Genomic DNA, 14,811 nt, shown 5'->3' with positions numbered 1-14,811 from the left:
GATGATATAAAAGGTTGTGTTACATTTAATCCTTTAATACTAAAAACACACTTGTATAATAGTAACATTATATGATTATAGGAAACACAGATATCCAGTAATAACGATGCAGGGCAGCTTGGATGTGAAGCAGCTGGCCCTTCAGTGCTTCAGGTGATGTCTAATTTATTTTAATTACAAATTAAGGAGCAGCTTTTTATTTATATACAATATATATAGTGCTTATAAAATTTGTATTAAAGTAGCAAAAAATACTGCTTTTCTCTTTAAACGAAATGTCCCCTGATGCTCATGTCAAGTATAAAAAAATAGGGGCATGCATACTGCGTAGGACCAATGACATCAAACCAATGAAACTTGAGACCAGTAGTGTCCCTACCAAAGTTGAAATCAAACCTACGCCCATGCACAAAAGCAAGACTAGAAACTAAAGCAGAACTAGAACACAACAAACCAAACCTAAAAAACTCTAAGAAATCAAAGAAACACTGAAATACTCTAAAACTAAGGAACGTTAAGTAAGTCAAAACACAAGACCAAAAATAACTTAAAACAAAAACTCAAACTAGAAGGCGCTAGGCAGCAAAGTCTTAATATGCTGGGCAGCAGCAAAAGTTAACGCTGGGCAACGACGACGAGGAGCGCCGTCCTTAATGCTGAGCAGCGTGGGAGGTGGACTTCGCGGAAGGCGATCCGGGAAACAGAGTCAGAGGCGGGGCGTCGCAGATGCGACCCCGGCAGACGAACCAGAAGCGTGAAGTCACAACTCAGAGACCATGGCGAGACCAAACAGAGGCGAGGCGTCGCCGCACAGCGACCCAGGCGAGATGAACCGGAGGCGGGGCAGATCCTACCAGCTTCTGCACCAGGCTCTGTGCGTGCTCGAGTTCATCCCTTGGCCGGTCCATAATGTCATGATATTTTTCTAGGATGAACCCGGACACAGCACGCACACACAGAGCTAGTTCTTAGGAGAGAGTTTATTGAACAGGGTGGATGATGGATGACGAAAAGAACCTGAGTCTCTTAACTGACGGAGATGTAGGGTGCAGAAGCTGGCCGGCAGGAGGAGTGCAGAGAGACTGACCGGGAGGAACTCTGGAGCCGAAGACTTGAGACCAGGACGGGGCATCTGAGCCGAGGACTTGAGACCAGAACATCAGAGCCGAGGACTTGAGACCAGAACATCTGAGCCGACAGCTCACCAGGAGTTGAGAACAGAAGTTGGAACAGAGCTGAGCTGGATCTAGGCAGTGACTGGAACAAAAACAAAGCTGAAGGAAGGTCTATTGGCTGACTGGAACAAAAACAAAGTTGAAGTAAGTCTTCTGGCTGACTGTAACAAAAAACTGAGCTGACAAGGATTCTGGCAGAGACGGAGCGGGAGTGAACACTATGGACCGGCGACGAGAACAGAATGAGGTGAGTCTTATAAAGAGGTGAACACAGGTGGCAACAGATCAGGGGTAATTGCAGCCTGACAGGTGACGGGAATGAAGACTAATTAGTGTCCAGAGGTGTGACTAAAGCTGAGCGAGGGAGAGCTGAGTGAACTACAAAATAACAAAGAAGCCAGACAAAACTTAAACCATGACAGCCCCAGAGCAGTCACAACATCCAACCACTTACCCAATGCAGCCATTCCTCTCTCACTGAGAGAGGCAAGATTAATGCATTGGTCAGTCTGAGTGTCTCTGAGGTGACCCCTGCCCAGGCATTTGGAACAAAACATATAACTGTCCTTTATTTGGAGAAGAGCCCCAACAAGGGGATATGCCAACATTCCCAGTCACAGGTGCAGAAGAAAATGCAGTCTAGCCCGAAGACAGGAACACTGAGCAAGAACTACAACAAAACTGTGATCAGCTTCCCTGACCACACTGATAGCCACTTTGACTAGGCAATCTGAGTGAGAACTGTTACAGCTACAGAGCAGAGTCAGAGCATCCAGCTGCCTACTTGTCAGCAGCCACTCACTCATTCACAACCGGAGAAAGAAGTGCAAGATGTAAATATGTGTCAACACTGGAAGTAGATGAGCTGTCAACCACTGGATGCTCAATGGATCCCCTATCACAAACAAAGTGAGCATAAAACTCACATACTACCACAGACTTAGAGGGCTACAAAGTGCACTCTGGCAGTAAAGTCACACGCAGGATGGTGCTGTACGTCATTCAATCATCTGCTTACCTCTCTCAGACTTGCAGAAAACCAATAAGTGCTGAAAACAATCACTCATGTAATGCATGCCAAGTCAACAGCGAGAACATATCAGAGGTCAATGCAGTCTCCCAGGTGCTAGTAGTGATGTCACATACATTGCTTTGTTTACATTAAATCTTGACATGTGCAGAGGGCGAGGAGACATATCCACTTTGTTTACTGCCACTGGCAGTCAGGCAGGAGTAAAACAAAACTGTGTGTTTGCTGCAGAAACTGCACTACTACAATAATACAGTAATGGCTCAGTTTTAAAGCTGAGGCCTGCAAAATTCTTTCTTCACTAATGATTGTGATTTGCAAAATATTGATAGTCACAAAATAAAATATTGGATGTCTTAAAAAAACAGAAATAAAAATTTTATTTTCAGGTGTATGTTACCTTTAATGCTTGTTCCTTAAAGAATGCCAATGCATATGCAAAGATGTCCAGGGCCTTCACTCGCTTTCCGTTTGCTGCATGGATCTCAGTATCAGTCGACAGATTCTGAGGACAGAAGAGAGACATGTGTCCCAAGTTTCAGTGGCTTTTCAGCACAATTTCTACTACTGTATAGTTGTTGTTGTTGTTTTACATCCAATGAGATTTTCTTGCAGATGATAACCAAAGTAAATACAGTAACAATAAAGACATTTTGACAATGTGAGTTCTAAGAATTATTTATATTCAAAAGTGGACATGGAATAAACCATGGGCGTAGGTTTGATTTCAACTTTGGTAGGGACACTACTGGTCTCAAGTTTCATTGGTTTGATGTCATTGGTCCTACGCAGTATGCATGCCCCTATTTTTTTATACTTGACATGAGCATCAGGGGACATTTCGTTTAAAGAGAAAAGCAGTATTTTTTGCTACATTAATACAAATTTTATAAGCACTATATATATTGTATATAAATAAAAAGCTGCTCCTTAATTTGTAATTAAAATAAATTAGACATCACCTGAAGCACTGAAGGGCCAGCTGCTTCACATCCAAGCTGCCCTGCATCATTATTACTGGATATCTGTGTTTCCTATAATCATATAATGTTACTATTATACAAGTGTGTTTTTAGTATTAAAGGATTAAATGTAACACAACCTTTTATATCATCCTATGATACTTACTGTCTGAGTGTTAAAATAGCTCCTTATGTCTCTTTTCATTTTTGGTGGCATCATCTACAATCACAACACTAAGCATGAGCCTAAGTTTATTCAAATATAAAATCGCTTTTAACAATTATTAAAAGAAAATATAACACTATCTTATCCGTAATGTAATAATCTCCAAAATAAACAGCCAGATTCAAGCATTTTTACCGGACACTAATATTTGTACTAATTTACTTATGGACTGTGTGGAAATCTATGTAAAATCAAACCAATGTGTTCCTCTGTTTGTACTTTATCCTATTTCCAAAAGTAGAAATAATTAAATAGCACTATTATTATGTTGAACCCTAATTATGCTTTCTAAACAAAAAATAGCAATGTTTAGGCACCATCTCGTATAGTTATACTCTATAAAACTAATAACACCTGCTATTTATATCTGAACCGCCTTAAAGGGATTTTTTGAAAGCTTACATTCTTTGCTTGTCGATTTTTCCAGCAGTCTTCAGAACTCCTGCCTGACACTGAATATTTTTGTTGATAAAATGTATTATACTTCAGAATTAAATATTATTTTAAGATGCTAACATTGGTTACTTACATTTCTTAAGTTCCACAAATGAAAACTACTCTCTCCTGCTTCTTCTATCGCGTGTTATAGCGTGGATAATATATTTTTTTTAATCGTTGTAGTAACCGCAGTATTCTAGTGTGAATTAAATTTAAATTTCGCGCTGCAAGCATGCACTCACATGCACGCACTAGAAAACAACCAACCAGGGAGAGAGAAGGCGGGACTTAAGGCAAAACAACCAATGAGAGTGGAGTTAAACAGCACACAGCACAGTTACGTGCGCTGCTAAGTTAAAGCGACAGGAAAGACCGACTGGACACGCACGCAGGCTGGCAGACGGAGCTGCAGCAGCAGCCGCCGCAAAGCAGCGGAGCTGCGAGAGGAAAATAAGCGACTGCTGTAACAACGATGTTATTGTAAATTATAAACATGTTATTCACATCGAATTATTGGTAGGGACATGTCCCTATGGTCCCTATACAAACCTACGCCCATGGAATAAACAACTGTGTTTGTAAAACACAGAAAAATTTAGAAGCCAGTAAAACTCTCCCAGTATGGAGTTTAAACTCTTTCAATAAATGAGTAATGATTAACATATGGGATACCATGTCTCCTGGATTTTTTAGACCAGGGATGGAGGGCTTAAAACTATATGTAGTTGGTAATCCTGTTCAGAAACACTTTTTGTAATACTGGGTAAAATGGTCCTTCCAACCTGAAAGTAGTAAATACATTAGGTATTCACAAAAAAGTAAAAAAAAAAAAGCCTGAAAAAACTAATCAGTCCATGCCTGTCAGTCCGAAGGGCATGGATTTGACAGAGTTTTGTTCCTACTTTCCTTCCCATCTGTCCCTAAAGTTCAAAGGGTATTGCCATATCCATTGATTGTCCCACATGCCAATCATTCTGACGGGCTGATGTAACACCAGTGTCTGTGCTCATTCCTTCATAGTTTCCGCTTGCTGGCTGTGCATGTGCACTTCTAGTGTTTATGTATCCAGTTAGGTTAGCGGTTAGCCGTTCATTGTTGCTCAACTGCTCTTCCTGTAGACTTTGAACATGGGAACCGCGTTCATGTTTATGAGAAGAAGAGAAAGGCCTCAGTAGAAAGTAATAAGACCAGAGGGGATTTGGGAGATTTTTAAGATGCGATCCTCCTGAAGAGCGAGGTAAACTGGTCTTGTGCATGCGCAGTTTTTCAAAAATGGACAGTGGAAAACTTCCGGAAAAATCGCCGACCCTAGCTTTAAGACTGGTCTTGGGTTTGAGACCATTTTTCCTGGTCTTGGAGGGTCTGGTGTTGGTCTTTGTCTTGGTCTCGGAAGAACTGGTCTGGATTCTATCATTGCTGGGCAATCAGAGTCATCCTTATGATTTTATTTACACAGAACCTTGAAACTACAGAGCTGAGAACAACATAACCTCAAAGCTGAGTTAACCGAGCCCCTCCCAGCCTTACAAAAGTACACATAAACATATAATTTATGTGTGAAGCAGACAGCATGAATCTATATCGGGCTGGTGAGAGACATCCGACTTTCTGAGTTAGAGAGCCAAGTGATGTCCATTTGCGGCAAAGATCAAAGAGAGTTACATGTTAAACAAACTACAGCCTCTGAAACCAGCCTCTACCTAATTTTTCGAGGCCCAACAATACAAGACCGAGCCCAAAACTAAGGCATTGCATTCTTAGGCTGAGACAGTTTACAAATATCCTTATTAATTTATTATGATGATTATTTACTACCAAGAAGTAGTTTTAGTTGAACAATTAATCTTTTTTAATTCTGCATTTTGTGTTGTAAATTATCATTTTTTATTGGGTTTAAAAAAACAACAGTCTCCCAAAATATAAATTGCATATAGTTTCGTTGCATGCAGCTAACAATAGTGTAATGAGATTGCAGTTGGAATAAGATAACATTACAATATAAAGTGTTTTTTGCCTGCATTGTTACATTCTGATCACTGCTGCAGTGTGCAAAACAGTGTGCAGAAGAATGTTCCCCCATGCTTATGGTGCAAAAATAATGGTGCAAAAGGCATTAATATGAAAAGGTTCAGTGCAGTGCAAAATAATATGGTGCAAAAATTAGATTAGATGACTAGATTAGATTCAACTTTATTGTCATTACACAGGTACAGGTAGAAGGCAACAAAATGCAGTTTAGGTCTAACCAGAAGTGCAATAGCAGCAAGTGCAGGATAAACAATGGTTCCATAAGTACAGGACATGGATATGTACTCAATAAATATAGAGATGAATATTATTATAAACAGAATTTTACTGATAGATTTGTCCTATGAGTATAATATATAGATAACTAGTATTGTGAACTAAATTTACAGCTGGATATGTACCAAATATAATATACAGGTGGATATTACTATAAATAGAGTTTTACAGATATGTACAGATATGTATATACAGATAACTAATATTGTGAGCTAAATTTACAGCTGGATATGTACCGAATATAATATACAGGTGGATATTACTATGAATAGAGTTTTACAGATATGTACAATAGCATAAAACAGATGATTGTTATTATAACAGAGTTTACGTGTACTATGAATATATGTACAGATGGCTATTACTATAGGCAGAATTGTGAGCATGATATACAGGTAGCTTTTACTATAAAATGAATAAATAAAGTTCGGACAGAAGCTATTTAAATTAAAGTGCAGTGGAAGGTAATTGCATATTACAGTTCAAGTACGGTATTGCAAAAGTATATCTAAACAATGGGTACTGTGAACAAACAGCCAGTAGTGCAAATCAATATTGAGTCATAGTAGTGCAAGATGCATGCAAGTAGTAGTTACAATAGTAACAGTCAGGAGTGCAAATCAATATACAGTCATGATGAGTAGTGGAAGATGCATGTAAACAGTTGTTACAATAATAACAGTCAGGAGTGCAGGTGAACATTAGAGTCTTTAGACTTAGACATCTTTATTTGTCATTTTGTATGTACAGAGTGCATACAGAACAAAATTTCGTTGCATACAGCTTGTAATTAAAAGTAAACAATGAAATGATGGTGAAAAAGGCATTTGGGCAAAAATGCATTTGGAAACTGCAAATTCAGCAGCATTTGTAATGTTAGATAAAGATGCAATGGTGCAAATGTGCAAAAAGTGGTGCGGGGTCCAGTTTAGAGTTCAGCAGTTCAACAGACTGGTGGCAAAAGGGAAACAGCTTTTGCAGAACCTGGTGGACCTGCAGCAGATTCTGCGGAACCTCTTCCCTGAAGGTAGCAGGAAGAACAGTCCATGGTGGGGGTGTGAGGGGTCTTTTATGATGTTTCGGGCTCGGGACACGCAGCGCTGAGATGAAATGTCCTTAATGGAGGGAAGAGGAGCCCCAATGATCCCTTCTGCTGTCCTCACCACTCTCCTCGCGTTCTTCCAGTCGGTGGCATTGCAGTCTCCACACCACATAGAGAGACAGCTGGTCAGGATGCTCTCTCTGGTGCTTCTGTACAAGGTCGTGAGGATGGGCGGGGGCAGGTGGGCTCTCCTCATCCTCTGCAGGAAGTACAGTCGTTTCTGTGCCCTCTTCACCAGTGACGTGGCGTTCACAGACCAGGTGAGGTTGTCCGTGATGTGCACCCCCAGGAACTTGGTGCTGCTGACCACCATCACAGCTGAGCTATTGATGAGCAGTGGAGCGTGGTGAGGCCGGTTTTTCCTGAAGTCGACGATGATCTCCTTCGTCTTCTCCACGTTCAAGATCAGGCTGTTGTCTCTGATCAGGCCCACCACCTTTGTGTCGTCAGCAAACTTCACGATGTGATTGGTGGTGAACCTGGGGACGCAGTCGTGTGTCATCAGGGTGAACAGCAGGGGGCTCAGGACGCAGCCCTGAGGGGAGCCCGTGCTGAGGGTGATGACATCAGAGTTGTTCTGTCCGACTGAGGTCTGTTGGTGAGGAAGTCTGGCAGCTAACATCTTTGCACTGCAGTTAACGGCAGGTGGTTTATTTAAAATAAGGACTTGTCTGCCAGTAATTTGGAAAAAGTTTTTGGACATAATTACATTTGTTACAGTATATTGCAAGCAAAGTAAAGGAATACTCCAAATGCTTCAGCTAAAATGGGGAAAGGTTTAAGACCTACAAGTATGGCCTTGTTTATAAAGAGTTTGACCTTACACTCCCCCAAAAGTGTTAACGGTAGCAGTAAGTAATCCTGTCTCTAACTTCTAATGTGGCCATCTACAGGCAAGCGAACAGGCAGCAGCACAGAAAAAAGCAGAACAGTGCTGCAAGTTCTTGTTGGTTCCTTCAAATCTTTGCAAATCTGCTACACTGGATTGGACAGCTCCACATTAAACTAAGGCTAAGGTAGTATTCGGGCTTTAGCCAATGAACAATCTCATAGAATGTATTTAAAGATCGAAAAAAAATACTCAAACTACTGATACAGTTTAAATTGTAACAGTCACGTTTTTAATTGTCATTTAAATCCCTTTTTAGTCTCATTAAACAATAATACCTAATCTACGCTTGGCAATGATGTGGCCAAATAGTCACTTCTCTTAACTATACATTTAACCAGTATTGCATTTGTTAAATAAACCTGTTAAAAGACAAGAATCTGAAAAGTCTGCCATCTGCCATACTATCTCCTCCCTATTCTACAAAAACATCAGACTAAACAAGGTGAGACCGTACCTGGAGTTAACCAACTGCTGCTGCTTGCAACACAGACCTGCATTTATCAACATTTGTTGATCATGTCCTGTAGATAACAGTGTGTTTTCAGTCTTACTGCAGTGGTATGAAGCTTCATTTTGAATTTCTCCAGGTACAGCCAGTGTTTGGACTCGCTAGGGTCCAGGTCGTGGTAGAAATCCCGGGCTGCATAGCCAAAGCTGTGGAACTTTCTATCTGGAGTAAGTAGGATGGTGGTTGGGGTCTTCTGATTGGATACACCAGGATCTCCACCCTCCCAACGCCTGGAAAATATGACATCAGTTAAAATTCATGAACAGTAAGTTTTGTTTTTCAACTATTTTTCTAGAATTCTTCTAAAATTTGTATATACTGGGATAAAGCACATTATCCAGCATTACTTATAACTAGAACACAGTTTGTACTATTCAAAGTTATTGTGATTATTAGATCATTTAAATACTTGTCAACTACTTTAGCAATTGATTAATCATTAACAGGCACATACAGCCTCTAAAACATGCCATTTGCTGAAAGAACAACCCACTCAGAGCAGTAATTAAGCCAAAACTGTCAAAAATATACATTTTGCATTTAAGATTCAATTCAGTTCAATTACCTTTATTAATCCCACAAAAGCCAATTAGTTGAGAGCAGGCATAAATGTAAATATCTCTTTTAATAAGCCCATTTATTTATTCGTCTTTTTAATAATCACCTCATTTACCTATTTTTATTATAATTGTCAACTTTATTTATTAATTACGTAGTTTTAAATGTATTAATTTCTTTCTATGTTTTAATATTTCTGTCTGTTTTATTCTTCCTTTCTATATTTTTACCCCATTTATTTATTCAACGCTATTTATTTATGCCAGTCCTTTTTCCATTTCTGTATGCATTTTTGCCTCATTATGCAAATGAGGAGGGGCGGTTTTAAGAGGAAAACTGCTCTGTGTTCAAATTTCTAAATGTCCAGTGTTCAGAGGTCTGGTGCACAAGAAACTAAAAGAGATGAAGAAAAGATGAAAGAAGAAGTTTGAGGGATTTTATGAGTAAATATAAAAAAATTAGTGCTGTCAAACGATTAAAAATTTTAATCGCGATTAATCGCATAATGTCGATAGTTAACTCGAGATTAATCGCAAATTAATCGCATATTTTATCCTTTTATTTCTGAAAGTGTAATAGCCTGTTTGGGCATTTTAATATGCAATTTTGCAATAAATGACACTAATAAAATACATGCTTGTACAAAAAATATTTTTATTTTGTTATTTTTCAAGCACTTTTCAGAATTGGGATGAAAACATCCTAGTGCCAAATGGTAAACTCTGGACTATAATGGCTAAATGACTTTTCATGATGCCCTGATGTTTACACTGTGTGTAAACAAATGTGTAAATAAATACCTGTTTTCATGCCGATATATTTTTTTTGCCTCTTAAACAAAGATAGACATGGTATTATGCATAAACATATAAATTAATAAAAAATTGTACATTTCAATAGTCATAAGTTTTGTTCATTTCCTCTCTCAATCTCTCTCTCTCTCTCTCTCTCTCTCTCTCTCTCTCTCTCTCTCTCTCTCTCTCTCTCACACACACACACACACACACACATACACACACACACATCTAATTCTGAGCTTTCACACCAACAACAATAATTTCTTTGAATATTTTTGCTTGCTGTTTCTATCCATGTTCATAGAGTTTAAGCCTGGAAAAAGCTTTTAAATTTCCAGGTCATTCCAGTCTTACACTTTGCTTGCAACTGGGCAGGAGCTTAGTACCCTGAATGAGACTGTTTAGCAACTGTTTAGTAACTCCTGGGGCCTGTTTCAATAAGGAGGTTCAACCAACTCTGAGTTAAAACTTGAACTCTGAGTTGAATTAGCCTGAGATGGGAAACTCTGAGTTTTGGGTTTCAGAACAGCTGAAATGAGTTAGTTCAATCAACTCTGATTTCACTGACTCTGAGTTAAGCGTGTGCACCACAACTATAAAAAGCCATTATCAATGGAGCGCAGATATTCCGAGTCACCATGGCAACAGCGTCAGACAAAAAAACGTGTGCATATTTCTCACCAGCAGAACTGGATGTGCTTATGCAAGCATATGCAGAATTTGAACATGTTTAAAAAAAAAAAAAGCAATACGGCTGCAGCGGCGAAGGAGAGAGAGTTAGCTTGGGAGAAGTTTACATTTTAATTACTTTTATACAGTGTTGGGTGTAATGAATTAAGTTACTAAGTCATCTAAATACTGTAATTAAATTAAAGACTATAAAACAATAGTGGATTTAATAACATTTTAAAAGGTATAATTTTATTTTAACTTTCTCCCTCTAGTTACACACTTTGGTCAATTTAAGATTAATTCATGCAATTGAATATTGTTTATTTGAAAGCATTAGAAGTGCAGTTTCTTGTCTCTCCTATTGTTCAAGTGGTTGAGGTTAATTTGGGATCTAGAAAGTAATTAATAAATAAGTAAAAACAAAGTAGACCAATACTTTCTAGAGACAGTAATTATTATATTAATCTAATTAGACTTGTTGAGGATAAAATTAGTAGTTAGTAATTAAGAACTATTTTAGAGTAACTTACCCAACTGTTATAATATCAGAGGTGAAACTGGAAGAACAGTATTTTATTAAACCTAATTTAATTTTTATGGATAGGTGCAATCCTGCAGGCATCAAAAGAACATGGCAGCAGCTGAAAATGAAATATAAAAACACACTTCAAGCAGGTAAGCCTTGAGCACATCATAGGAGTAGAGTAGCTACCTGGCTTTACAAACATTTGACATATTAAATGACTAAATGGCATTCAGTGTCTAGCAGTGCAGCAGCATTTTTGACATAGGTCTAAATGTTCATTCTCATTTGACTTCTACTCAGCCAACAGACAGAAGGCAGAGGCTCGTAAAACAGGGGTAGGACCTGCACCACCACCCCTGACAAATGCAGAAGAGATGGCCCTGAGCCTAAATGCTGGAAGGCCAATGGCTGAGGGAATTCCTGGAGGGACTTCATCAGAGCCAGTCACTCCAGAAGATTTAAGTGCCTTCATAAAATGTAAGAGGTCTACCTACAGTGTTGTTGATTTTATATAGACTAAATGTGATATTTCCATTTATATTACTTTGGGTTTGTTTTTTGTTGGTCCCAACAGATTTGGATGGTAATATCTGCCTCTTGGAGCCTCCTGTCCCAACAGTACCCCATACAGTTGTCAGTAGCCTACTCCATACACCATCAATTATGACAAATAGTATTATAAAGTGTACTCTATGAAATGCTCATCTTCACAGGATGATGGGGATGAAGAAGCCGTTTCTGCTGCCACAGACAGGCCTACAGAGGTAATTTTAATATTATATGTCTACACATCAAACAATCTACACATTCACATTTATATGTGGAGTAGCCTATAGAATCCAAGTTTATATCTATAAATGGTGATTCTTATCTCTACCCCCCAGAGTGTGGAAGAACAGCAGGAGGAAGGTCCATCAACTTCTGGTGCACAGATGGACACAGTTCAGTGATTTACAGTAAATGTCACAGTTTCATTCTGAATTTTAGACTACATTCATGATGTAACTCTAATCTAATGTATTTTCAGTTGCCAGTTAAGGAGTTATATAGACTTCTTCTTATTAAAAAGATAGAAAAAAACAGCAAAGAACTTGTATACTTGGACCGCCAGATCCAAAAGGCAGATCTGGAAATCAACATTCTGAAACTAAAGCTAGAGGTGAGTGTATGGTCACAGGTGAATTCTAGGAAATATTGAAACTATTTTAAAATCTTTTTTTTTTTGTTTTTTTTTTTTGTTTTTTAGCAAATGAAGAACACCATATAAATTGCTGTGATAGGATAGGGAAATGACAAAAAATCCACTCTGGGCCTCAAAATCCTTTCCTGACGTAAATGTAACTCCCTATGAAGTAATACAGCCTCTTCGTCAACAGGATCATCCATAAAAGGACATGCCATTTCATTCCCTTTGCGTGACTGAAATGTGCGCAATGAATATGTCCCCAAAGAATCAATGAGGTGTTTAAACACCACTTCCTTTTTAAAAAAGGGGAGGAGATCAAAATAAACTCTGGGTTTTCTGAAGAAAACCTGCTCCCGACCAGGTTAGGTTCACAGAGTAAATTGCCATGGTAACTGACTCTGAGTATAAGTTACCTCTCTTTCAGAAACGGGCTTGACTTACTCTTCTTTCTCAGGTTTAACTTACCTCCCTTTCTGAAACAGAAAACCCAGAGTTTCCCTCATTTCAAGGTTAACATACTCAGAGTTTTCACTTAACCTCCTTTCTGAAACAGGCCCCAGGTCCTTCGTTTGGCAACATGATTCATCCTTGGTTTGTTAAATACAGAAACAAATTATTAAGCATTAAAGTACGGTTTATGGGTTGGGGTTTCTGCAATGTTATCAATGTGTAAAAGCTCATCTTCAAAACCAATCTCTGCTTAAAATGGTGATCTGCACCTTGTAATCTACTTTCAGCAGTTATCACCGGTTATTTCTCCGCTGCAGAAACTGCAGAAACTGCAGAAAATACGTGCAGAGTTGCTCTGTCTGCCTTTACTACCGTCGGCTCCTATGGCGGAGGGATATTTCAGCTGGATACACTTAAATGTAGTGCAGGCAGGTCTCATAATAACACCTATTTCGTCACTTATGTTAGAGCCCAAATAAGCGATTTCACTTTCAGAAACGTGCCCAAAAAAAAACGCAACCCGTGACTCATGAAATTTAGAAGCGCTTTTAGAAAAAAGAAGCCCAAAGTCGCATGTGTCCGAGGGTAAAAGAAACTTCGCGCTCACTGTCGGCAACAGTGAGCGCAGCGCGGGTCTGTTTTGCTACAGTTCTCTAGCACTCTTGAAACTACGGAAAGCGCCGAGGGTAAAAGAAACACAGTCCGGAGAGCGCGGCGGGGGGGAAAACATTAGGGAACGGTGTGTGTGTTTTGACGCGCGATTAACAGCGACAAAAAAATTGTCGGCGTTAAAATGGGTTTATGTTAACGCCGTTAATAACGCGTTTAACTGACAGCACTAAAATAAATAAAATAAAATCTGAAGATGAGACTGGAATAAATGCAGCAGGGAATCGCAAGCAGGAATCACAAGCAAATGATATGTAATATACACTTCTGATTAAATTATGCTTTGTGTAGCCTGGTTAATTTGCTCTAAACCAGTGCATGACAACACAACTAATCCACATGTTCTTCATTTTGTGACACTTTAAAAATTGACTCAATATTTGCATGACAATTGGATGGGACTATCCAATTACTAACATCCAACTGTTTTTTTAGCTTTCAGGTGTGATTTGCTGATACAACAAGGTATGCAGATCACCATCTGAAATACGGGTCTAGTTACTAGGAATTTTATGAAGTCAACTAATTCTTTCATCACAGGTTGCAAGGTTGAAACTGTTTAAATCATTCCAAGCGAAAGAGATCAGCTGCCTCTTCTCCTTTTCCATGCTGCGGAGTGGAATTCTGACTTAATCATCCTTGGTGATGCCACAAAAAAAATCAAATTATTGCAAAACAGTTGCTAAAAGCAACAACACACAGTCTAACAAATGTTCAGCTAGATATGTATATTTAAGAATACACTGTACCAACAGGTCCGAGAATGGTGGTGATGTTGCTATTTATGTTAAATCAAAATTTGATGCATCAATTGTTGTATTTAAATGCAAACCAATGGAGTTTTTGGCACTGAATGTGGAAGTAACTAAGTCAGATACGATCCATCAGCACAATGTGACACGGGCCAATGCCAGAAACTGATGATTCAGTCAGTGTGGCAATTAAAAAATACATGTACTGTTCTCATCTAAAAGGCAAAATCTTTTTTATCTGACACAAATGAGAACCTCAATATTTCCACAGATATTTTGAAAAGTGATGAAGTCTCTGTCTGATAATAAAAGTTTTCAGGCTCTTGCAAAATGTGTTCTAAAAGACTCAGTCTCAGTCTATCATAGAACTAAGGTCTTAACTTGATTTAACAAGCAGTTTGTGTCATCTGGTTCTTTGTTTGATTGATCAAGAATCTTGGATATTTTTAAGGATAAAATAATTCACCTATCAGCTTAAACTACAAATAAAATAAGGCACAGCTACTGTTTGCTGCACCAGTATTATGTGTGTGTGTGTGTGTGTGTGTGTGTGTGCGTGCGTGC

General features: G+C 38.8%; 1 protein-coding gene across 5 annotated transcripts in view; it reads right to left on the bottom strand.

The window, feature by feature from the left end:
• hspa12a (heat shock protein 12A) overlaps positions 1-14,811 on the bottom strand; it is a 183,724-nt gene that overhangs the window by 93,322 nt on the left and 75,591 nt on the right. For all 5 annotated transcript variants that reach the window (XM_036130634.1, XM_036130632.1, XM_036130635.1 and 2 more), the window contains 2 exons: positions 8,681-8,867; positions 2,606-2,710 (listed from right to left, as the gene is read on the bottom strand). In XM_036130634.1, coding sequence (XP_035986527.1) covers positions 2,606-2,710; positions 8,681-8,867 — 292 coding nt within the window. The remainder of the gene's footprint in view (positions 1-2,605; positions 2,711-8,680; positions 8,868-14,811) is intronic.

This window comes from Fundulus heteroclitus, unplaced genomic scaffold (genome assembly GCF_011125445.2).
Source record: "Fundulus heteroclitus isolate FHET01 unplaced genomic scaffold, MU-UCD_Fhet_4.1 scaffold_37, whole genome shotgun sequence".
Lineage (NCBI taxonomy): Eukaryota > Metazoa > Chordata > Actinopteri > Cyprinodontiformes > Fundulidae > Fundulus > Fundulus heteroclitus.
Note: the sequence above shows the minus strand (reverse complement) of the source record. Positions and strands in the feature narration are given on the sequence as shown.